The sequence below is a fragment of the Rhinopithecus roxellana genome, chromosome 20 (genome assembly GCF_007565055.1).
Source record: "Rhinopithecus roxellana isolate Shanxi Qingling chromosome 20, ASM756505v1, whole genome shotgun sequence".
NCBI lineage: Eukaryota > Metazoa > Chordata > Mammalia > Primates > Cercopithecidae > Rhinopithecus > Rhinopithecus roxellana.
In genome coordinates, this window is record NC_044568.1 from 25,302,152 (window position 1) to 25,327,232 (window position 25,081).

The following is a 25,081-nucleotide window of genomic DNA, read 5'->3' on the forward strand; positions in this document are numbered from 1 at the left end:
ATCCAGAAAGTAAAAATAAAAATAAAATAAAATAAATTAGCTGAGTGTGATGGTGCATGCCTATAGTCCCAGTTACTTGAGAGGCTGAGGCAGGAGGATCACTTGAGCCCAAGAGTTCAAAGCTGCAGTGAGCTATGATTGTGGCACTGTACTCCAGCCTGGGGGACAAAGTGAGACTCTGCCTCAAAAATAAATAAATAAATAAGTAAAAATAAAAAGTAAGAGATGAGCTACTCAGAAGGAACACGGAATAGGGTCCACCTCCTGCCACCAGATTCACCACTGTTTTCATCCAGTACTGAGCCCAACCACCTGGGTCACCTCGGGCTCCTGCCAACAGTCTTTCCTTGAACAACTGGTGGCTGAAATGAAGGATTCCCCCACCAACCACCAGCATTGGGAGACTATGCCACCAGACCCCACTGCAGAGAAGGAAACTCATGTCTGGTTCTATGTCTAAAACATTTATTTTCAGGAAATATTTGTGCCTGCACAACAGGGGAAATTTGTGGGGTGTCTGTGGCTTGCTACAGTGACATCTGGCAGGACTAACTGGGTCATCAGAGCCACAGAATAAGGACCGGGAAGGTGACCACAACTGCGAAGATTGGGGCCGTGTTGGGGGAGGACTCTGAGGGTGACCACTTGGCTGATAACTTGGGTGTCCAGCGTGTGGGAATCTCAGTTTCTGGTCTGAAGTCAGACTGTCTCTGACGCAGACGTGAGAGGTCAGAGCGGCAGGAACTGCTCAGCTGCTCATCCGGGAACTTGTCTTCCAACGGGCTTTGCCATTCGTTTTCTTCCTGTATCTAGAGGTGGCAGTCGGTGCTCAGCTTCCACAGCTCTCCTCGACACACCTGCTCAGACCCCTCAGCTACTCTCTTGCCCAGCCCAGAGTACCTTTTCCACTCGACTAAAGACCCGCAGCAGGTTTCCGCGAAGGACACCCTGAAGCTCTTCCTCACTCCAGCCACGACTCAGCAACTCCTCTATCAGGACCGGGTATGTGGACACGTCCTCCAGCCCCTGAGGGAATCTATGTGGCCACCAGCCAGTGGGTTTCAGACCTGATTCCCTGATCCTGACTGAGAACCACAGTCCAGGGTCCATGAAACCCCAGCCCTAGTCAGGTATGGGAAGTGGAGACTTGGAGAGAGTAGGTAATCCTCCTCTGCTCTTCATCCCTCAGAAGGAGGCCTCAAAACCTCCTTGAATATTTATCAAAACTCATTGAATCATACTATTAAGATCTACGCCTTTTACTGAATGCAAATGACCCCCCCTACCAACCAGAGTTAAAAAGAAGAAAATAGCCAGGTGTGGTGACTCACACTTGTAATCCCAGCACTTTGGGAGGACAAAGTGGGTGGATCATTTGAGGTCAGGAGTTCGAGACCAGCCTGGCCAACATGGTGAAACCCAGTCTCTACTAAAAATACAAAAAAGAGGCCAGGCGCGGTGACTCACGCCTGTAATCCCAGCACTTTGGGAGGCCGCGGCAGGAGGATCACGAGGTCAGGAGATTGAGACCATCCTGGCTAACATGGTGAAACCCCGTCTCTATTAAAAATACACAAAAATTAGCCGGGCGTGGTGGCGGGCGCCTGTAGTCCCAGCTACTCGGGAGGCTGAGGCAGGAGAATGGCTGAACCCGGGAGGCGGAGCTTATGGTGAGCCCAGATCACACTACTGCACTCCAGCCTGGGCAACAGAGTGAGACTCCGTCTCCAAAGAAAGAAAGAAAGAAAGAAAATTAGCTGGGCATTGTGGTGCACGCCTATAATCCCAACTACTTGGGAAGCTAAGGCAGGAGATTCACTTGAACCCAGGAAGCAGAGGTTGCAGTGAGCTAAGACTGCGCCACTGCACTCCAGGCTGGGCAACAGAGTGAGACTCCATCTCAGAAAAAAAAAAAGAAGAAGAAGAAAAGGCCCAGTGAGGTGTCTCAGGCCTGTAATCCCAGCATTTTAGGAGGCCAAGGCAGGAGGACCATTTGAGTCCAGGAGTTCAAGACCAGCCTGGGCAACATAGTGAGAACCCATCTCTGCAAAAAATAAAATTATCTGGGCATGATGGCACATGCCCGTAGCCATAGCTACTTGCAGGCTGAGATGGCAGGATCACTTGAGCCCAGAAAGTCAAGGCTGCAGTGAGTCAAGATTGCGCCACTGCACCCTAGCCTGGCCAATGGAGCAATACCCTGAGAAGAAAAGAAGAAGAACAAGGAGAAGAAGAAGAAAAGGAAGAAAGAAGAAAGAGAAGGAGAAAGAAGGAGGAGGAGGAGATGAAGAAGAAAAAGGAGGAGGAGGAAGTGAAGGAGAAGGAGAAGGAAAAGGAGAAGGAGAGGAAGAGCTTCTTCAGAAAACAGTGGTTGCAAACACAGCAACTGTGCACAGGGCAGAGAAGATGGTCAGCACACACCAGACCTTGCTGACGGTCTGTTCAGAGAGAGTGGGTCTACTGGGGCTGGGGGATGAGCTCTGTCTGGTAGTTTAGCCAAGTATAACATCCAAAGTGGGGTCACTGGGATGAAGACAAACAGGAGAACCCAAGGAACTGATCCTGGGAGTAGGGAGATGCCAGGTGGTCAAAGCCTAAAGGACATGATGGCTATGGTGACCGTGAAGGCCCCACTGCTGTACAGCTAGCTCCAGACAAGCTACAGGGAAGCACTCACTTGCCGGCCCCATCATAATCTCCACCAATCCCAATGAACTTGGATCCGATGACTGCCTTGATGTGGTCGAAGTGATCTGGGGAGGGGGCAAGTGGAGAGTTGGCTGCGTAGGGCTTCCAGGGCTGGACAGCAGTGAGTCTCCTTGCAGCCTGTAGGCCAGGCAGGCTAATTCCTTCATGGCCTGCCACATAGCTTGGCAACCTGAGAACCCTGAGGTTTGACCTGAATGGATTCAGCTGGTTCTGGCCTCGACTTCAGGTTTGGAGTGGATCCACAGAGGCACCTGTCGGGGCCATTTCCCACCTAGGATTAAACCTGCCTCTAGTCTCTTTAGAATCTGGTAGGGGCCGGGCGCGGTGGCTCAAGCCTGTAATCCCAGCACTTTGGGAGGCCGAGACGGGCGGATCACGAGGTCAGGACAGGAGATCGAGACCATCCTGGCTAATACGGTGAAACCCCGTCTCTACTAAAAAATACAAAAAACTAGCCGGGCGACAAGGCGGGCGCCTGTAGTCCCAGCTACTCGGGAGGCTGAGACAGGAGAATGGCTTGCAGTGAGCTGAGAGCCGGCCACTGCACTCTAGCCTGGGCGGCAGAGCAAGACTCCGTCTCAAAAAAAAAAAAAAAAAAAAAAAAAAAATCTGGTAGGAACTCTTTTCTTTTCCTTTTTTTTCAGAGACAGTGTCTTGCTCTGTTGCCCAGGTTGGAGTGCGGTGGCGCAATCTTGGCTCACTGCAAGCTCCGCCTCCTGGGTTCATGCCATTCTCCTGCCTCAGCCTCTCAAGTAGCTGGGACTGCAGGCGCCCGCCACCATGCCCGGCTAATTTTTTGTATTTTTAGTAGAGACGGGGTTTCACTGTGTTAGCCAGGATGGTCTCGATCTCCTGACCTCGTGATCCGCCCGCCTCAGCCTCCCAAAGTGCTGGGATTACAGGCGTGAGCCACTGTGCCTGGCCAGTAGGAACTCTGTTCTATGGTTGTGGGAGATGACAGAGGGACAAAGAGTACAATCGACAAAGACCCCAGAGACCTAAGGGGCCTTCCAGTCTCTTGGCCAGAGGCCGAGGCAGGGTGCTTTTGTGACCCCCTTCAGAGGCGCAGACAGTTAGCACTCAGGTTCTATGTGTAGCTTCCTCCCTTATACCCATCAGGACTGCAGTGTTGACTCTGTGGCTGCAGCTCCACGTGACCAAGGTGCTGTGTACTGTCTATCATTGCATTTTTTTTCAGTGAAACCACTGGGACAGTACTGAGGCCCTCCCAAGTCTTCAGGTGCAAATCAGAACTGTTCAGAGAGCCCAGGAGTAGGGATTACCTGCCACAGTGGACACATTGGCTGACGGGTTGCACTGTATGACTCCCATGGACAGAGACACCATCACGATGCCACCATTCTTCTTCTGCAGGGGAGGGCAAGTGGACACTCAGCCTGGCCCCTCAGCAAACTGCATTCCCACCCTGCCACCCTCTGGATCCCTGGAGGGGGTGTTCAGTCCTGGCTTCAGGAGTCAGAGGAAATTTTACTTCTCTGGTTTTGTGTGAATGGAGGAGTCTAGGCCCTGGTCTGGCACAGGTGTCTTGGCACTTACTTTGAGGAGTAAAGGAATATACATATTTATCATCTAGAACCTCCCACTCCTGGATGTGGACTGTGGGGTTGTGGGGCAAAAGGTGTTCAGCCTGAAGTTAGAGGAAGTGGAGGGAGCAGGGCCTCAGGTTTGAGGGCTCCTGTTTTTTGTTTTTGTCTTTGTTTTCCGTGGCAGGGTCCCACTGTCACCCAGGCTGGAGTGCTGTGGTGCGATCTTGGCTCACTGCAACCTCCGCCTCCCAGGTTCCAGAGATTCTCCTGCCTCAGCCTCCCAAGTAGCCGGGATTATAGGAATATGCCACCACACCCGGCTAATTTTTGTATTTTTAGTAGAGACGGCGTTTCCCCGTGTTGGCCAGGCTGGTCTTGAACTCCTGACCTGAAGTGATCCACCCACCTTGGCCTCCCAAAGTGCTGGGATTACAGGTGTGACCCACCATGCCTGACCAAAGTGCTCCTGGTTTGAACCTCTTGCTTGAGGTTCCTGTGCTGGGCAGTTTCTCACCAGAAGCTGCAGGATGTCATCAGGAACATTCCGAGCACTGTTGCACACACCCCGAGCAGCCGAGTGGGAGAAGATCACAGGTGCCTGTGATACTTCCAGGGCCCGCCGTGCCACAGCATCTGAGACGTGGGACAAGTCTACCATCATGCCCAGGCGGTTCATTTCTGCCACCACCTTCTGCAGGGATATGTTGGGAGAAGGGTATCAGGGATGCCCATGTGTGTACATTTATCTGTAAGAAACAGCTGGGGTGTGCACATTTGTGTGGGGTGGAGTTGTGAACCAAGGTCCTCACCTCACCAAAGCCAGTCAGCCCGCTGATGTTGTTGTAGAAGGAGTGGACGCCCTTAGCTGAGCTCTCTGCCCTGCAGGTAGCCAGGAAGTAGTCTAACTGGTAGCTGTTCCTTGGCCTCAGGAGCCTAGAGGCCCTACCCCCCTCCATCCCTGCAACCCCCTGAAACAAGAACAGGGATCCAAAATGGGCGGTGTAAATGGGCCATGCCTGGCAGCAGGAGGGCCCCGCTAGGTCCAGTCTTCTTTTTTTTCCCCTTTTCTTTTTTTCTTTTTTCTTTCTTTTTTTTTTGAGACGGAGTCTCGCTCTGTCGCCCAGGCTGGAGTGCAGTGGCCGGATCTCAGCTCACTGCAAGCTCTGCCTCCCGGGTTTACGCCATTCTCCTGCCTCAGCCTCCCGAGTAGCTGGGACTACAGGCGCCCGCCACCTCACCCAGCTAGCTTTTTGTATTTTTTAGTAGAGACGGGGTTTCACCGTATTAGCCAGGATGGTCTCGATCTCCTGACCTCGTGATCTGCCCGTCTCGGCCTCCCAAAGTGCTGGGATTACAGGCTTGAGCCACCGCGCCCGGCCCTTTTTTTTTTTTTGAGATAGAGTCTCGCTGTGTCTCCCAGGCAGGAGTGCAGTGGTGCGATCTTGGCTCACTGCAACTTGCACCTCCTGGGTTCAAGAGATTCTCGGCCGGGCGCGGTGGCTCAAGCCTGTAATCCCAGCACTTTGGGAGGCCGAGACGGGCGGATCACGAGGTCAGGAGATCGAGACCATCCTGGCTAACACGGTGAAACCCCGTCTCTACTAAAAATACAAAAACTAGCCGGGCGAGGTGGCGGGCGCCTGTTAGTCCCAGCTACTCGGGAGGCTAAGGCAGGAGAATGGCGTAAACCCGGGAGGCGGAGCTTGCAGTGAGCTGAGATCTGGCCACTGCACTCCAGTCGGGGCGACAGAGCGAGACTCCACCTCAAAAAAAAAGAGATTCTCGTGCCTCAGCCTCCCGAGTATCTGGGATTACAGGCATGCACCACCACGCATGGCTAATGTTTGTATTTTCCGTCAAGATAGGGTTTCACCATCTTGGCCAGCCTGGTCTCGAACTCCTGGCCTTTAGTCATCTGTCCGCCTCAGCCTCCCAAAGTGTTGCGATTACAGGTGTGAGCCACCGCATCTGGCCAGGGGTCCAGTCATATTCTGAAAACCAGAATCCCAGCTTCCCTCCCCACTCCAGAGTCAGTGCCAGACCCCACGGGTAAAGCTTGTTCTGGGACCACAGTGACCTCAGGCACATCTCTGCCCCTGCCGCAGCGGTCCAACATCATCTGTACTAGGCTCACCAGGGTGTGTTGCAGGTGTGGGTGAGCGTCAGGTAGCGCACTCCCAGCATGTAGAAGGTACGTAAGATGGAGAGGCTATTGTCCAGCGAGTGGCCACCCTCCACACCGATGAGGCAGGCCAATTTCTGGGTGTCATTCAGAGCTGGGGGCAGGTAGGTCAGGTTATTACTTTTGAGGGCTGGAGTAGCTCAATCAAGTTCCTAACACTTCCCATCAACTCGCCTACCTTTAGCCGAGGTCACAAGCTCCAGCTCAGAATAGGAGGCACACATGCGGCGAATGAGGTCAATCTGCTCCAGGGTGAGGCGTAGGGCATCCCGGTCCTGGGTCTGGCATGGAACGTAGGCTGACCAGAACTGGGGGGAAAGCCAGGAGTTGGCTTGGACAGGGGTTGCTTTGGAGCACCCTGGACTGCTCACAGCCTCCACAGCTGACACAGCACCCAGTGGGCCAGGAGGTCACATGTAATACACTGCTTCTTCCATGGGGTCTTCCTGGCCACCAAGCTGGTTTACTGTAGCCTCTGCAGCCCCCAGCATCCATATCATGACACTTTTTGGGTCACTATGGTAACTGAGTTCTCATGTGACTAACTTGTGATCTCTGGGGTCCCCACTCTCTCCAACATCCCCCAGCAGCCATGCTGTGGCACCTCATGTATCCCTGTGGTACCTGGGCGCCTACGAGGCCATCTCTAAGCCTGTCCAGGCTGGTCTGGCCGTAGCTGAAATTGCGCAGGTTAACATCCTGTAGCCCTTTCTGGTAAACCTGCCTCAGGACCAGGGGCAGGTCGTTGTGGCTGGAGGGATGTCAAGGTAGGGTCAGGTGAAGAACAGACAGATGGGCCTCTTAGCCCTCCAATTCAGGAACGACACATCTGGGGATCCCCATCCCACATTGTCACATGACTATACTGAGACCCCCTGAGGCCCGGGCTAGGAGTGCCCACCGAAGAGGGAGTGACCGAGGGGAAAGAGTATCCATGCATGACGGGAGAGGGCATCCAAATGAGATGTGAGGGAGCCTCCTCCACAGCTCTGCATACTCTGGGACCCTCCCTTGCCCAGGAGTGCGCTCAGTCCCATAGCCCCCTTGCAGCGATTACGCACCCGTCCACTAGCGGGAAGTCCCGCATCAGGGCCCGTGCCTGCTCTCGCAGGCCCTGGGTGCTGGGACTACCGAGTGTGGTCGAGGGAGCGTAGATGCCTGGCATGGTGTGGGCTCTGGGGACGCCCAGTGTGGTGAGGGCTCTGGGGGTGCCCGGCGTGGTGTAGGCGCAGGTTACAGGCTGGAGCAGCAGGAGCAGGAGCAGCGGACTCAGCAGAGGCCACCGACCAAATGTGCCCGGACCCTCAAGGCCCGCGGGCTGCATGTTGTGCAGGGCCGGGCAGACGGGCAGGGGTGGCAGTCAGAGAGCCTGAGAGGGGCGGGAGAGGGGCAGAGCGCGGCGATGGAGTCCTGACCCTCGATTCAGGCCACCCGGCGGAGTGGCCTCACGAAGTCACAGGGCCCCACAAAGGATGTGCGGGGAGCGGCGGCACCGCATAGTGTGGCCACCAGGGGGCGCCCAGCCCTCCCGCCGTCATCCCCAAGGGCGCTCCTGCTGGTTGGGCGGATCCCTGTCCTGGGCACCCACTTGCGGCCTGTCTCAGGCCCCTCCACTCTCCCCTTTACCCCTCCCACTGTCCCCAGGGGTCCGACCCAGGTGGCTCCTCTGCTGCCCCTAGGTCCCCTCTCTAAGAGAGAGGGGGCCTGGGGTGCTTCTCCCAAACAGTGGCCCTCTGCCCTGCCCTGGGAGATCTGCGGGCCACATCATGTCCCCAGCCGCCTGCAACGTGTCCCGGCCACACCCAGGGCCACATGTGTCCCTGTGACCACAGCGCTCTGGGCTCTGGATTTCCTGGTGCTGGGTTGTGTGGGTGGTGGGTGTGGGGGAGGAGATAGGCTCTGGAAATGAGGGGTTAACCCTGTGGACTGGATTCAGGAAGGGGCCCCCTGGCCCTGGCCTTCTGTCTCCCGTGATTTAGGCCCTCAAGTCTATACCTAGGGCCTCAAGTCTATACCCTGGGGACTCTCCCAGCTAATGGGACCTGTCAGGAGCACCCCTCTGTCCCTCCCTACCCCACGTTCTCCAATCAGCCTGAGGAAAGAGCTCCTTCCTAAGGATCTGCCACACCTCCCCAGGACCCCAGTGGAGGGATGAGGGCAGAGCAAGCATCTGGCCACTGCCGGGGAACATTCACTCAACAGAGCAGGAACCCACCCAGCCATCTGCATGGAAGGAAATGAAATCATGTCTAGGGCAGCAGAGTCCCCGACCACAGCACCTTCCTCCTAGAGCTTCTGGCTGCGCTGCTGGCCAGGATACCTCCTACCTCCGTGAGGAAGCCCCAGCCTCGTCCAGGTCAGGAGTAAGGGGCCTGAGGAAAGGCCTGCCACCTGGGTTCTGCAGCCACACTCTTCTTATCTTGTAGCTCCTGTGACTGGAGCTCTCACGGAAACCTCCAGGGCTGAATTATCTTCCTTGACGACAGGCCCCACCCCATTCCCAGCTTGGGGCCCTCAACCTAGGTGCCTCCTCCAGGAAGGACCCCCAACCACACAAGCACACAAACACACAATCACACATGCATAAGGGATATGCCTACTCACAGAAGCCCCACCACCTGAGAGCTTCAGGGACTGTGGCCAAACCCCTTCATCCTCAGAGACCTTTGCCTCCTCCTGTCCCTCAGGCTCTCAAGACTCTGCTCTGAACCTTGGCACCCACTGGAGCTGCTCCATCTTTGGAGTCTCCCCCACGTGGCAGGGCTGATCAGTGCATGGGTAGTGTGACCTAAACCTGATGACTAGAGATGCAAGAAGGCCTCCTAAAAAGAAAATGAGCCAACTCTTCCAAAGGGACTGGAGGTCCCAAGCTCCCCAGGAGGGGAAGTGATCCTAGCTTTGATGTATTTTAGGGACTGCACATTTGATGTTGCCCAGTGTCTGCTGTCCAGGAGTAAGGCAGATTGATGACCAAGTGCTCAAGGTGGGTTAACTCTCACGTCTACTGCTGCCGATGGGGACCTTTTTTTGTTTGTTTGTTTTGAGACAGAGTCTCACTTTGTTGCCCAGGCTAGAGTGTAGTGGCACAATCTTGGCTCACTGCAATCTCTGCCTCCTGGGTTCAAGTGGTTCTTGTGCTTTAACCTCCCGAGTAGCTGGGACTACAGATGTGCGGCACCACGCCTGGCTAAATTTTGTATGTTTAGTAGAGATGGGGTTTTGCCATGTTGCCCAGGCTGGTCTCAAACTCCTGGTCTCAAGCAATCTGTCTGCCTCAACCTCCCAAAATGCTGGGATTACTGGGGTGAACTACCACACCGGGCTTTTTTTTTTTGAGACGGAGTCTTGCTTTGTCGCCCAGGCTGGAGTGCAGTGGCCTGATCTCAGCTTACTGCAAGCTCCACCTCCCAGGTTTACGCCATTCTCCTGCCTCAGCCTTCCGAGTAGCTGGGACTAAAGGCGCCTGCCACCTCGCCTGGCTAGTCTTTTTTTTTTTTTTTTTTTTTTTTTTTTTTTGAGACGGAGTCTCGCTCTGTCGCCCAGGCTGGAGTGCAGTGGCCGGATCTCAGTGAGCTGCAAGCTCCGCCTCTTGGGTTTTTATGCCATTCTCCTGCCTCAGCCTCCCGAGTAGCTGGGACTACAAGCGCCCGCCACCACGCCCAGCTAGTTTTTTTTTTTTTTTTTTGTATTTTTTTTTTTTTCAGTTATGTTAACTTTATTAATAGGCTGCGGTCTCAAAAAACTTACTCTTCATCATCAGATGTTTGCAGAACTTTTGGCCTTTTAGCTTGAACCTGGACCTTTACTCCATCTATAATATGATATTCCTATTGTAGTGCATTCTGAAGTTCTTCTTCTGAAGAAAACTGAACCCAGCCCAAACCTCTGTGAAAGCCAGTCTCCTTGTCAAAAGGTACAATACACCTTTTTACATGGCCAAACTGTGCAAAGTATTCTTTCAGCTGACTCGACGCCGCAGTCCAAGGAATTTTTCTCACAAAAGCAACTGACCGATCGATATTTCTATGCAGCGCCACAGCACCCCTCGCTGCTGAGGCCGCCATCTTTAGACTAAAGGCTTTTGTATTTTTTTTAGTAGAGACAGGGTTTCACCATGTTAGCCAGGATGGTCTCGATCTCCTGACCTCGTGATCCGCCCATCTCGGCCTCCCAAAGTGCTGGGATTACAGGCTTGAGCCACCACGCCCGGCCAGAGTCTTTTGTATTTTTTAGCAGAAACAGGGTTTCACCGTGTTAGCCAGGATGGTCTCGATCTCCTGACCTCGTGATCCGCCCGTCTTGGCCTCCCAAAGTGCTGGGATTACAGGCTTGAGCCACCGCGCCCAACCTTTTTTTTTCTTTTTTTTCTTTTTTTTAAGGACAGTGTCTTGCTTTCTTGCCCAGGCTGGTCTCAAAACTTCTGGCTTCAAGTGATCATCTCACCTTGGCCTCCCAAAGTTCTGGGAGTATAGGTGTGAGCCACTGTGCCCTGCCCTGTTGGAGGATTCTATAGGGAGGCCCACTGCAGATGGTGAGTCCTCTTGGGCTCTGCTTCAGAGAATAGTAGGGTGTGTCACAGACCTGGGTGGTTTGGGTACCCCAACTCAGGCTTCCTTCCTTCTCTCCATCATCCACTGCTAGTCAGCAGCACCCCCACACCTACTGGAATAGTGAGAGGGAGGAGAAGCTCTTGGATTTACTGGTCTCCAGGTCACCGTAGTTGCAGTGAGCACTGTGATGACATCGTAGCATTCCAACCTGGGTGGCAGGGCAAGACTCTGTCTATAAAAAAAAGATGATATTATTATTATTTTTTCTAAGACAAGAGAGTTTCATTCTTGTTGCCCAGGCTGGAGTACAATGGTGTGATCTTGGCTCACTGTAATCTCTGCCTCCCGGGTTCAAGTGATTCTCCTGCCTCAGCCTCCTGAGTAGCTGAGACTACAGGTGAGTGCCACCATGCCCAGCTAATTATTGTATTTTTAGTAGAGATGGGGTTTCGCATTGTTGGCCAGGCTGGTCTCAAATTCCTGACCTCAGGTGATCTGCCCGCCTCGACCTCCCAAAGTGCTGGGATTACAGACATGAGCCACTCCCCACCCTTGGCCAAATTTTTAATTTTAATTTTTATTTATTTATTTATTTATTGATACAAGTCTCACTCTATTTCCCAGGCTGGAGTGCAGTGGCACGATCTCGGCTCACTGCAAGCTCCGCCTCCCAGGTTCATGCCATTCTCCTGCCTCAGCCTCCCGAGTAACTGGGACTATAGGCGCCCGCCAACACGCCCGGGTAATTTTTTGTATTTTTAGTAGAGATGGGGTTTCACCGTGTTAGCCAGGATGGTCTTGATCTCCTGACCTCGTGATCCACCCGCTTCAGCCTCCCAAAGTGCTGGATTACAGGCGTGAGCCACTGCGCCCCGCCCAATTTTTTTTTTTTTTTTTTTTTTTTTTTGAGACGGAGTCTCGCTCTGTCGCCCAGGCTGGAGTGCAGTGGCCGGATCTCGGCTCACTGCAAGCCCCGCCTCCTGGGTTTACGCCATTCTCCTGCCTCAGCCTCCCGAGTAGCTGGGATTACAGGCGCCCGCCACCTCGCCCAGCTAGTTTTTGTTTTTTTGTATTTTTTTAGTAGAGACGGGGTTTCACTGTGTTAGCCAGGATCGTCTAGCCCTCCTGACCTCGTGATCCGCGCGTCTCGGCCTCCCAAAGTGCTGGGATTACAGGCTTGAGCCACCGCGCCCAGCCCAATTTTTTTAAAATGAAAGAAATAGGTATGGTTTCTCTATAGGGAATGGGCTGGAGGTCAGGAGATCAGGAGGGGATAAGGAATGAAGGGGCCTGTACGGGGGGGAGAAGCAGTGGGAACAGGAAAGACACATACCTGGGAGATGTTTGGAGGTTGAACCCACAGGATTTGGAGATGCTTTGAAGCAGGGTTGGTGGGAGACAGTAAGGAGGTATCAGCGGTGACACTTAGGGTGGGCTCTGGAGTCAGGCTCTGAGTTTCCCTGCCTCTGCCTCGTTTCCATTCTGCCCACTGCCAGCATCTAGCTAACTTAGATTATAGCCTCTGATCCCAAATTATTCCTGTTCTCAGGTCTGTGTCACTGATATTGGCAGATCCTAAGACAAGACTTCACTAGTGTGTGCTGTTTCCCCTGCAAGGGGGAGAGCACAGAGATGGCTTTGGGTGAGGTTATGGGGAGGATAGGCCACCTTGTTGGCTAACACTTGTTTACCTCTGGGGCATGAGTGTTCATGTGAGCCACCATGCCTGGCCTGTTCCTCTTTTAACAAAATCTGGTAGGACATGGTGGCTCATGCCTTTAATCCCAGTAATTTGGGAGGTCGAGGTAAGAGGATCTCTTGAAACCAGAGGTTTGAGACCAGTCTAGGCGACATAGTGAGAACTCTCTCTAAGAAAAAAAAAAAAAAGGTGGTGCATACCTGTGGTCCCAGGTACTTAGGAGGCTGAGGTGGGAGGTTCGCCTGAGCCCAGGAGTTTAAGGTTGCAGTGAGTTATGATTGCACCACTGCTCCCTAGCCTGGGCAACAGAGTGAGACTTCATCTCTAACAAAACAAAAACAAAAGCCAATGCATCCTCCCGCCTAAAGCTCTTCTGTGGCTTCTCATTGCAGAAATCTACCAAATTTCTTTCTTTGACTTTCAACTCCTGGAGAGTCTGCTCCCACCAGCCTCTCCAGTCTCAGCAAATAGAACGAACCTTCCTGTCCTCCAAAATCTGGCCACATCAGTGATGCTACGTCCTACCACAGGGCCTTGGCACAACCTCAGCCTCCAACTGGTAGGGCTGTTGAGGCAAGGCCAGGATACGAAATCTTACTACAAGGAAGGAGTAGGTGGGTGAGCAGCTTTTCCCTCTACTTCCTCTTCTATGCAGTGTTTGCATAGATCAAGACCTGCAGAGGAGGCAGTGGTAGAAACAGTTTGCTCCAAGGACCAAACTTATTCTGGTGTGCAGCTTACCCGCCCCTACTCATCTCCAGTGTATTTCAAGAGTATGCAGAGAAGGAAAAAGTCAGGCTGAGTTATAGGTGCACAGGCTGCCTCCCATGCTCAGAGTGCAGGGGTGGGGTGCAGGTGGGGCTTTGTCAGTATCCAGCAGTGCCCAGATGATGATCACCTGCATCCAACCCCCCCGGTCCTGGAGACTCATCCTTCCCTTTGATGTTGCCCTGGATCTGCTTCCATGATGTCTGATACAGACAATTCCCAAGAAACAATAGTCTTCCCGAAGCCAGAAAACAGCCTGGCCACTGTAGACAAACATCCTCCAATCACCAAGCTGAAGCCACCCTTCCTGAAATGGCAAATAGCTAACATAATATTTTTCTTCCTCAAAAGGCAGTCAATGTTTATCTTTCTAGGAGAAGTGCAATAACCCCAAATGCATCTTTTATCTGCTGAATCTCCTGAATGCATCTCAAACCTTCTCCTCAACCCCTACCCACCCCTACCCTGCCAGCCTCTCTGTCCAACATTCCTGGGGTGTTTTTTTTTTTTTTTTTTTTTCTTGAGACGGAGTCTTGCTCTGTCGCCTGAGCTGGAGTGCAGTGGCCGGATCTCAGCTCACTGCAAGCTCCGCCTCCCGGGTTTACGCCATTCTCCTGCCTCAGCCTCTGGATAGCTGGGACACTTCGCCCGGCTAGTTTTTTGTATTTTTAGTAGAGACGGGGTTTCACCGTGTTAGCCAGGATGGTCTCGATCTCCTGACCTCATGATCCGCCCTCTTGGCCTCCCAAAGTGCTTGGATTACAGGCTTGAGCCACCGCGCCCGGCCCCTGGGGTGTTTTTTTTGTTTGTTTTGGAGACAGAGTTTTGAGTTTTGTTCTTGTTGTTCTTGTTGCCCAGGCTGGAGTGCAGTGGCACGATCTCGGCTCACTGCAACCTCCACCTCCCAGGTTCAGGCGATTCTCCTGCCTCAGCCTCCCAAGTAGCTGGGATTACAGGCATGCACCACCATGCCTGGCTAATTTATATATATATATTTTTAGTAGAGACGGGATTTCACCATGTTGATCAGGCTGGATGGTCTCAAACTCCTGATCTCGAGTGACCCACGAGCCTCGGCCTCCGAAAGTGCTGGGATTACAGGCATGAGACACTGCACCCAGCCTTTTTTTTTTTTTTTTGAGACAGGGTCTTGCTCTGTTGCCCAGGCTGGAGTGCAGTGGTGCCATCTTGGCTCACTGCAACCTCCGCCTCCCAGGTTCAAGCAATCCTCCCACCCCAACCTCCCTAGTAGCTGGAGCTACAGGCATGCACTACCATACCCAGCTAATTTTTGTATATTTAGTAGAGACGGAATTTCACCACATTGGCCGTGAACTCCTGGCCTCAGATGATCCACCCGCCTTGGAGTCCCAAAGTGCTGGGATTACAGGACTGAGCCACCGTGCCTGGTCCTGGGTTGCTTTTTGATGGAGATGATTAATGACTTCAGTCCCATGTGCGCCATTGAGTTCCTCTTGCAGCTGGGCTCTGTCTGATTTCAGGCAGTACAGAGGATCTGGGACACATGCTATCCCATGTCCTTGAGGTAGTGCCATCAGCCGAGGGTGGGGAGGGGACTGGAGGGCCCTGGGGTGCAAGAGCTGGATCCAGCAAGGCCTTCAACAGTGTCTCAGGGAAATTAGCCGGGCACAGTGTCAGGCGCCTGTAGTCCCAGGTACTTGGGAGGCTAAGGCAGGAGAATGGCGTGAACCTGGGAGGCAGAGCTTGCAGTGAGCCGAGATTGTGCCACTAGACTCCAGCCTGGGCGACAGAGCGAGACTCCAGCTCAAAAAAAAAAAAAAAAAAAAAAAACCCAGGAGACAAGAGGTGGTGGCTCATGCCTGTAATCCTAGCACTTTGGGAGGCCAAGGCATGAGGATTGCTTGAGGCCAGGAGTTCAAGACCAGCCTGGGAAACATAGTGAGACCCCTTCTCTAAAAATTGTTTAAAAAGTAGCTGGGCATGGTGGCACAGGCCTGTAGTCCCAGCTACTCAGGAGGCTGAGGTGGGAGAATTGCTTGAGCCCAGGAGTTAGAGGCTACAGTGAGCTATGGTCGCTCCACTGCATTCCAGCCTCTGGGGCAGAGCAAGACCCTGTCTTAAAAATAAAACACCTGGCTGGGTGCGGTGGCTCATGCCTGTAATCCCAGCACTTTGGGAGGCCGAGGTGGGCAGATCACGAGGTCAGGAGATCGAGACTATCCTGGCTAACACTGTGAAACCCTGTCTCTACTAAAAATACAAAAAATTAGCCGGGCATGGTGACGGGCGCCTGTAGTCCCAGCTACTTGGGAGGCTGAGGCAGGAGAATGGCGTGAACCCAGGAGGCGAAGCTTGCAGTGAGCTGAGATTGTGCCACTGCACTCCAGCCTGGGCGACAGAGCAAGACTCCGTCTCAAAAAAATAATAATAAAAATAAATAAATAAAATACATTTTCTGAAACATTTTTTGTAAGATAAAAAAAGAGAAAAAGAAAAAGAAAGGAAGGAAAGAAGAAAGGAAGGAAGGAAAGAAAGAAGGAAGAAAAGAAAAAAGAAAATTTTTAAAAGGTTGGGTATGGTGGCTCATGCCTGTAATCCCAGCACTTTAGAAGGCCAATTGCTTGAGCTCAGGAGTTAGAGAGCAGCCTAGGCAACATGATGAAACCCCGTCTTTACAAAAAATACAAAAATTAGCCAGGTGTGGTGGTGCACGCCTGTAATCCCAGCTACTTGGGAGGCTGCAGCAGGAGAATCGCTTGAACCCAGGAAGCGGAGGTTGCAGTGAGCTGAGATCGTGCCACTGCACTCCAGCCTGGGCAACTAGAGCGAAACTCTGTCTCAAAAAAAAAAAAATTTCCTTTTAGAGACAGGATCTCACTGTGTTGTTCCCTGAAACTTCAAACTCCTGGGCTCAGGCAGTCCTCCTGCCTCAGCCTTCCGAGCTGCTAGTGGAGTCTGTGAGAAACATGGTGACCCGGTCAATACCCATGCCCCAGGCAGCTGTAGGGGACAGCCTGTATTCCATGGCGGCACAGAAGTTTTCATCTATGAACATGGCCTCATCATCACCTGCGACCTGTTCTTCAAAAAGCTGCTGCTGCTGCATAGGATCATTTAGATCAGTGTAGGCATTGCTTATTGCTTTCTTTACCACAAATAGCTTAAAGCGCTGGGTCCGACCTTCTTTAGAGTGGTGCCATTTAGCTAAAGGGCTCATTATCTGGGGGTGATCACAGATGAATGTAGAATTGATGCAAATCACTTCCAGGAACTCACCCACAAGCTCGTCAAGGAGCCTGGCTGTGGTCCTAGGTGGAGGGCATGCAATAGCGTTGCACACAGATATCATCAAGAATTTTGCCAGTTGCTTCAGTTTCAAAGAGGTTACTTTCTGCAGCTTCACCCCCAGGGCTTTCTCAAGCTCTTCTATCATGCTGATCCTCTGGAAGAGTAGGGTGAAGTCAATATTGCAGGCTTATCCCTCTGGGACATCTGGATAGTAGGTGACCTTGTAACTACCTGTATTATGCTTCACCATCCCTGGAACCATCTTCCCTGTGATTTACATGAGATTATGATAGTCTGCATAGGCCATGCAGAACCCAGGGGTGCTGAACTCAGGATTTTACGTCAAGTCAATTCCTTCATTCCAGAACTGGAATGCAATTTCATAAACCTGGTCAATGTCACCACCCACTAGCATCTTATGGTAGAGTTCTGGAGCAGTTCATGTCCAGCTTGTTGTGATAAGTGATGAAAGGCTTGGTCATAGCTCCCCCTGGGATGATGTTCATTCATGGGAGTTTCAATCTCTAGGAATCCCAGCTCATCCAATAAATTTTTTTGTTTTTTTTTTTTTTTTGAGATGGAGTTTTGCTCTTACTGCTCCAGCTGGAGTATAGCAGTGTAATCTCGGCTCACTGCAACCTCCACCTCCTGGGTTCAAGCAATTCTCCTGCTTCAGCCTCCTGAGTAGCTAGGATTGTGGGCGCCTGCCACCACGCCTATCTAATTTTTGTATTTTTAGTAGAGGTGGGGTTTCACCATGTTGTCCAGACTGGTCTTGAACTTCTGACCTCAGGCGATCTGCCTGCCTTGGCCTCTCAAGGTGCTGGGATTACAGGCGTGAGCCACTATGCCTGGCCTAAGAAACTTATTATACATGTGATGATCTTATAGCAGATGATAAATTTCTGCCTCACAAAGTCATTCAGGATCAAGTCCAAGTATCTCTGACCATACCTTGTTTCCTTGTCTTTGAGGCCAAAGTGAAGATGAGGTAATATATGCAAGCAAGGCCACAGCAGTGTGATCTCATAGGGAATGAAGCTCCGCTCACTCTTCTTTGTTTTTCCCAGGATTCCCCTGATTTCCAATTATGTTTCCCCAACACAGTCTGTTATTAATATGAATTATTCTTCCGATTTATAATTCCTGAATTTGGCCATGACTTACAACTTGACCCCCTCTGCTCCAAGATCATAGAAGTTCATGGCCGGGAACTGTGGCTCACGCCTGTAATCCCAGCACTTTGGGAGGCCAGGGCAGGCAGATCGCCTGAGGTTGGGAGTTTGAGATCAGCCTGACCAACATAGGGAAACTTCGTCTCTACCGAAAATACAAACTGAGCCAGGCGTGGTGGCGCATGCCTGTAATCCCAGCTATTAGGGAGGCTGAGGCAGGAGAATTGCTTAAACCCAGGGAGGAGGAGGTTGCAGTGAGCTGAGATTGTGCCACTGCATTCCAGCCTGGTCAACAAGAGTGAAACTCCATCTCAAAAAAAAAAAGAAATCATAGAAGTTCGGCTTTCCTCCAGAAGCTTTTTTGGCATGGCTCCTACCTGCTACCTTAGGCTGGAGATCCCCAGTTTGTAGGTGACAGTATTCTTGGATGAAGTCAGTGAGGGAGATGTCTACATGGATCTTGTTGGGGTATGGATGTATGGATCTTTCCCATTGACCTACCTGACTGCAAATTTTTTCTTTGAGACAGAGGTTCACTCTGTCGCCCAGGCTGGAATACAGTGGCGCAGTCTCAGCTCACTGCAACCTCCACCTCCCAGATTCAAGCGATTCTCCTGCCTCAGCCTCCCAAGTAGCTGAAATTACAGGCATGCGCCACCATGCCCAGCTAATTTTTGTATTTTTAGTAGAGATGAGGTTTCAGCATGTTGGCCAGGCTGGCCTCGAACCCCTGACTTCAAGTGATCTGCCCGGCTCAGCACTCCCAAAGTGCTAGGATTACAGGCGTGAACCACCGGGCCTGGCCTTGGCTGTGGATTTTGTAGTACTGATTTGGGTCCAGGCTCTCCTCCTCAGGACCCACACCATTGTCAGTGGTATGGTTGGTGGCAGCAGCAGTGACCTGGGCTTAGCTGTTTCTCACTGAGCTCTTACTGCGTGGCTGCCTTCTCTGCCACTTTCTTCTTGGCTTTCAGGTATCTCTTCAGCTTGTTCTTGCTCAGTTTTGACTCACCACCATCCACTTTAACCTTGGCCCCTTGTACTGCAGTCATCTTCCCGGAGGGCCTGACCCAAAAGTCTGTTTTTTTTTCTTTCTCTTTTCTTTCTTTTTTTTTTTTTTTTTGAGATGAAGTCTCGCTCTGTTGCTCAGGCTGAAGTACAGTGGCGCAATCTCGGCTCACTGCAACTTCTGCCTCCAGGGTTCAAGAGATTCTCGTACCTCATCCTCCAGAGTAACCAAGGCTACAGGCACCCACACCACTCCTGGCTAAATATTTGCATTTTTAATAGAGACGGGTTTTTATCATGTTGGCCAGGCTGGTCTTGAACTCCGGGCCTCAAGTGATCCTCCCGCATCAGCCTCCCACAGTGCTGGAATATAGGAGTGAGCTGCTGTGCTTGGCCCTGGTTTTTGCTTTTTTTTTTTTTTTTTTTTTTTTTTTTTGAGACGGAGTCTCGCTCTGCCGCCCAGGCTGGAGTGCAGCGGCCGGATCTCAGCTCACTGCAAGCTCCGCCTCCCGGGTTCACGCCATTCTCCTGCCTCAGCCTCCCGAGTAGCTGGGACTACAGGCGCCCGCCATCTCGCCCGGCTAGTTTTTTGTATTTTTAGTAGAGACGGGGTTTCACCATGTTAGCCAGGAAGGTCTCGATCTCCTGACCTCGTGATCCGCCCGTCTCGGCCTCCCAAAGTGCTGGGATTACAGGCTTGAGCCACCGCGCCCGGCCGGTTTTTGCTTTTTTTCATGTGGCTGTGTACTTAAGGAACCAGTCTTATTGTGTAGGTGAGAAAACTGAGCAGCTGGTCAGAGGAGGGGTTCCTTCAATCCCTCCACTTTCAGCTGCTGCCTCTAGGAAAGGCCTCAAATTCCTTACATCTTTTTTTTTTTTTTTTTTTTTTTTTTTTTGAGACAGATTCTGGCTCTGTCACCCAGGATGGAGTGCAGTGGCGCAATCTCAGCTCACTGCAACCCCCACCTCCTGGGTTCAAGTGATTCCCCTGCCTCAGCCTCCTGGGATTACAGGCACACGCCACCACGCCTGGCTAATTTTTGTATTTTTAGTAGAGACGGGGGTTTCTCCATGTTGGCCAGGCTGGTCTCAAACTCATGACCTCAAGTGATCTGCCCACCTCAGTCTCCCAAAGTGCTGGGATTACAGGTGTGAGCCACTGTGCCCGGCCTCAAATTCCTTACACCTATCAGTTTGGGCATCCTTTCCTGATCACCCACTGGTGCTGGCCATTTGCTGGGGTGTGCAGTGAGGTGGCTGTGAAAGAGATCAAATGAAAAGACTAAAAGGCAGAAATGAAGTCCACAGGCAAACAGCCCGGGCGGTGCCCTGACAGCCCGGGCGGCGCCCTGAGCCTAGTTAAAGATCGACCCGGACCTAACCGATTAGGTTATCTATAGCTTCCAGACGTTGTAAGGACAAGCGTTGTGAAAATCCCTGTCCTGCTCTGTTCTGTTCTAATTACCGGTGTCTGCCATATATCTCAGTCCTGGGCCCAGTACAAACACATTCCCCAACTTCCTGAGCCCAACACAAACACATCCCCCCATATATCTCAGAAACACCACCTAGAGAGCCCCCGATAAGGTCACAACCGTTTGTAGTTTTACTAAATGCACGGGAACAAATAGAAAACTGTTAAATGTATAACTTAGAATATTAACCAATTGTGATGCTGTGATCAAAAGAATTCCTTTGTTCCTCTGTAACCTTACATATCCTGTATACATCGGGCTATAAAAAGCGGGCACATGCATCGTTCGGGGCCCTCTTGGTATGTTGCAGAACGGAGGGACCAAGTTCGAACTTGCATTAAAGATCCTTGGCGCTTGGCTTTGACTCTGGACTCTGGTGGTCTTCTTCGGGGTATAAACGGTCTGGGCATAACAGCTGGATAAGTCTCCAGCTATCACATGTGCTGGCATAAGCACATGGGGGTGGAGGGTGGGCTCTGTAGGGACCCCAGGATCCAGAAGCCAGTGCTGACCAAACATCTACTAGGCAGCATGTGTGATTTCACATTTAACCTCAAATTCAGACTTGCTGTCTCTTTTGCTTAACCTAGTCTGCTCATCCCCGAGGGCTATCAGATCTGTTTCTGCAAAAACACAGTGAAGTCACAGCACACCCTGCCCCGGAGCTCTCTGAGCTTCCTGTTTTTATGCAGAAAGCCTGCCCTCCTGTGAAACTGACCACGTGAGATCTCACTGACTCCGAATCTGGGTGAATCTGAGAAGCTTAGTTAAAAACAACAACGCAAAAGTTTTTTTTTTTTGGAAACTGTATCTCACTCTGTGGCCCAGGCTGGAGTGCAGTGGTGCCATCGTGGCTCACTGCAGCCTCAAACTTCGGGGCTCAGGTGATCCTCCCACCTCAGCTTCCTGAGTAGCAGGGACTACAGGGTGGGGCCACCACACCCAGCTAATTTTTTTTTTTTTTTGATAAAGACGAGATTTCACCATGTTGCCCAGGCTGGTCTCAAACTCCGGGTCTCAAGCGATCCTCCCACCTTAGCCTCCCACAGTGTTGGGATTATAAGCATGAGCCACTGTGACCAGACCAAAACACTTTTCATAGGGAAAATTGCAAATACATGAGAAAGGAGGGAGAAAAGTGTATTAACTCCCATGTAGCCATCACCCAGTTTCAATGATTATCAAATGATGGTCCATCTTATTTCATTTATGCTCTCACTCACCCCTTTCTACAGATTATTTTAAAGCAAATCATAGACACCTATTTCATCCATTTTTAAGTATGCCTCTCTAAAAGGTAAAGGCTCTTTTTAGGCTGGGCGCGTGGCTCATGCCTGAAATCACAGCACTTTGGAAGGCTGAGGTGGATCACCTGAGGTCAGGAGTTGGAGACCAGCCTGACTAACATGGCGAACCCCATCTCTGCTAAAAATACAAAAATTGGCTGGGTGTTGTGGAGGGTGCCTATAATCCCAGCTACTCGGCAGTCTGAGACAGGAGAACTGCTTGAACCCAGGAGGCAGAGATTGCAGTGAGCTGAGATTGTGCCACTGCACCCAGCCTGGGGGACAGAGAAAGACTCTGTCTCTAAATAAATAAATAAATGGTAATGGCTCCTTTTTAAAGACAACTACAAGCCAGATGCACTGGGCCATTCCTGTAGTCGTAGCTACTGGGGAGGCTGAAACAGGAGGATTGCTTGAGCCCAGGAGTTTGAGGCCAGCCTGGGCAACATAATAAAACCCTGTTTCTGAAAAATAAAATAAATAAATAAAAGGCAATTACCATACCATTATGGCCCTTATAAAAGTTAACAGTACTTTTCTTTTAAAATTTGTAGAGACAGGGTCTTGTTTTGTTCCCCAGGCTGGTCTCAAACTCCTGGGCTCAAGCAATCCTCCCACTTTGGCCTCTGAAAGTGCTGGGATTACAGGCATGAGCCCCCACACCCAGCCACCTTTTTTTTTTTTTTTTTGAGATTACAGGTGTGAGCCACCACACCTGGCCGGGATCACTCTTTTTTAAGAGCCCCAGATGAGTCTATTTGTTTCAGGTTCAGGAACTGCCAACCTATCCAGTCCATCCAGGAACCACAAATCTGCTTCAGTCGCACCACAGATGAGAGACTCTGGGGGGTTAATGGAGACTGTCACGGGGGACTTTCTGGGAGCCCAGGGCCTATGTCTCCTTCCTCTAACCCAAGTTAGGGAAACCTATGAGGACCTTTCCTGGCCTCCACGGTATGCATGTTGGGGGGAGGAGCAACAGTCTTGCTGCTGGGACCCCTAACGACAAGTAAGTTGCTGACAGTGCCACCTTTTTCTGGGCCGCTGATACACGTGGACTTGGGACAAACGTCATGGTGTTTCTTCTCTGCTGATAGCTCCTCCACCCCCAATCCCCAGCACCAGCTGTCCCAAATGCAGAGAGAGACAGTCTCCCTGGTAACAGCCAGCACCTCACTACCATGGCACACAGCAGTCAGAGGGATCTTTTTAGCATCTACATCAGATTACTTCCCTACCTTATTCAGATTCCTCCATGACTTCCCATTATATTTAAAACAAGATCCACTCTCCTTACCATGGCTGGCAAGGCCCGCTATGGTCTGGCCCATGCTTGCTTGCTTCCTTCCTTCCTTCTCCAACCACCGGTTTTTTTTTTTTTTTTTTTTTTTTTTTTATTTTTTTTGAGAGAAGTCTCGCTGTTGTCCCTCAGGCTTGAGTGCAATGGCTCGATCTCAGCTCACTGCAACCTTCGCCTCCTGGATTCAAGTGATTCTCCTGCCTCTGCCTCCCAAGTAGCTGGGATTAAGGCACCTGCCAACACACCTGACTAATTTCTGTATTTTTTAATAGAGATGGGGTTTCACCATGTTGGCCAGGATGGTCTCAAACGCCTGACCTCAGGTGATCCACCCTCCTTGGCCTCCCAAAGTCTCACTCTGTTGCCCAGGCTGAAGTGCAGTGGCAGGATCATGGCTCATTGCAGACTATACCTCCTAGGCTCAAGAAGTCCTCCTACCTCAGCCTCCTGAGTAGCTGGGGACCACAAGCATGCACCACCACACCCAGCTGATTTTTTGATTTTTTGTAGAAAGGGTACCTCCCTGTGTTGCCAGGCTGGTCTCAAACTCCTGGGCTCAAGCGACCCTCCCTCTTGGCCTCCCAGCAACCAGATCTTTAAGTCTCCTCTATCTTTCCTCCCTGGCCACACTGGCCTTTCTGCTGGCCCTCAAATTGGTCAGTCTTGTAGGCTGGGTGTGTTGGCTCGCACCTGTAATCCTAGCACCCTGGGAGGCCAAGGTGGGCAGATCAGCTGAGGTCTGGAGTTTAAGATCAGCCTGACCAACATAGTGAAACCCCATCTTTACTAAAAACACAAAAATTAGCCAAGTGTGGTGGCATGTGCCTCTAGTCCCAGCTACTCGGGAGGCTGAAGCAGGTGAATCACTTGAACCATAGAGGCAGAGGTTGCAGCGAGCCAAGATTGCACCATTGTACTCCATCCTGGGAGACAGAGTGAGACCCCACCTCAAAACAAAAACAAAAACAAAACAACAACAACAACAAAAACCGATTAGTCTCATTCTTTTTTTTTTTTTTTTTTTGAGACAGAGTCTCGCTCTGTTGCCCAGGCTGGAGTGCAGTGGCGCGATCTTGGCTCGCTGCAAGCTCCGCCTCCCGGGTTCACGCCATTCTCCTGCCTCAGCCTCCCTCCTGCCTCAGTCCCAGTCCTCAGCTGGGACTACAGGTGCCCGCCACCACACCCGGCTAATTTTTTGTATTTTTAGTAGAGATGGAGTTTCACCATGTTAGCCAGGATGGTCTCGGTCTCCTGACCTCATCATCTGCCCACCTCGGCCTCCCAAAGTGCTGGGATTACAGGCTTGAGCTATTGCACCTGGTCAATCAGTCTCATTCTTACCATTATACTTGAAATTTCCTCCAGTAATGCTCTCCCTTCGACTCCTCACATGACTCCCTCACATCTCAGCCACAGTGTCATCATCTCAGAGAAGCCTTCCCTGACCACCTTGTGTAACACAGCACACCTCATCACTGTATTCGCTTATCCAGTTTCATTTTTCTTTATAGCAGTTACAGTTATCTAAAATTATATTGTTTGGGGAGGCTGAGGCGGGAGAATGGTGTGAACCTGGGAGGCGGAGCTTGCAGTGAGCCGAGATGGCGCCACTCCACCCTGGGCGACAGAGTGAGACTCCATCTCAAACAACAACAACAACAACAAAGCATTATATTGTTTGTTTGTCTCTATAAACAAATTATATTGTTTGTGGGTGCCTTGAGGGGAGGGGTTTCTCATTCACCAGTATATCTCAAGCAACCAGCACAGTGGCTGGTATGTAAGAGGTGCTCAATAGGCTGGGTGTGGTGGTCATGTCTGTAATCCCAGCACTTTGGGAGGCTGAGGCCGAGGAGGATGGATCGCCTGAGGTTAGGAGTTTGAGACCAGCTTGACCGATATGGTGAAACCCCATCTCTACTAAAAATACAAAAATTAGCTGGGCTTAGTGGCATGCCTCTGTAGTCCCTGCTACTCAGGAGGCTGAGGCAGGAGAATCGCTTGAACTCGGAAGGCAGAGGTTGCGGTGAGCCAAGATCGCACCACTGCTCTCCAGCCTGGGCAACAGGAGAGAAAACTCCGTCTCTACAAAAAAAAAAAAAAAGTGCCCAA

At 51.4% G+C, this 25,081-nt stretch overlaps 2 protein-coding genes and 1 pseudogene across 13 annotated transcripts; all 3 read right to left on the reverse strand.

The window, feature by feature from the left end:
* Positions 1–443: 443 nt before the first annotated feature.
* DPEP2 (dipeptidase 2) lies at positions 444–9,416 on the reverse strand. 12 transcript variants are annotated; one of them, XM_030924638.1, is made up of 11 exons: positions 9,043–9,416; positions 7,500–7,807; positions 7,063–7,189; positions 6,617–6,746; positions 6,391–6,532; positions 5,066–5,135; positions 4,771–4,947; positions 3,993–4,077; positions 2,678–2,753; positions 901–1,036; positions 444–809 (listed from the first exon to the last, which is right to left on the reverse strand). In XM_030924638.1, the coding sequence occupies exons 2-11, from the start codon at positions 7,760–7,762 to the stop codon at positions 561–563; spliced, it is 1,455 nt and encodes a 484-aa protein (XP_030780498.1). In that variant the 5' UTR covers positions 7,763–7,807; positions 9,043–9,416; the 3' UTR covers positions 444–560. The 12 variants fall into 12 exon arrangements, with proteins under 12 accessions (XP_030780498.1, XP_030780497.1, XP_030780495.1 ...); XM_030924637.1 differs by lacking the exon at positions 9,043–9,416 and adding an exon at positions 8,654–8,965; XM_030924635.1 differs by lacking the exon at positions 9,043–9,416 and adding an exon at positions 8,766–8,964.
* A 688-nt stretch (positions 9,417–10,104) lies between these two features.
* LOC104655605 (SRA stem-loop-interacting RNA-binding protein, mitochondrial-like) lies at positions 10,105–10,517 on the reverse strand. Its single transcript, XM_010355060.2, has one exon. The coding sequence runs from the start codon at positions 10,500–10,502 to the stop codon at positions 10,266–10,268; it is 237 nt and encodes a 78-aa protein (XP_010353362.2). The 5' UTR covers positions 10,503–10,517; the 3' UTR covers positions 10,105–10,265.
* Positions 10,518–16,366: 5,849 nt separating this feature from the next.
* LOC104655687 lies at positions 16,367–18,983 on the reverse strand (annotated as a pseudogene).
* Between the last annotated feature and the right edge of the window lie 6,098 nt (positions 18,984–25,081).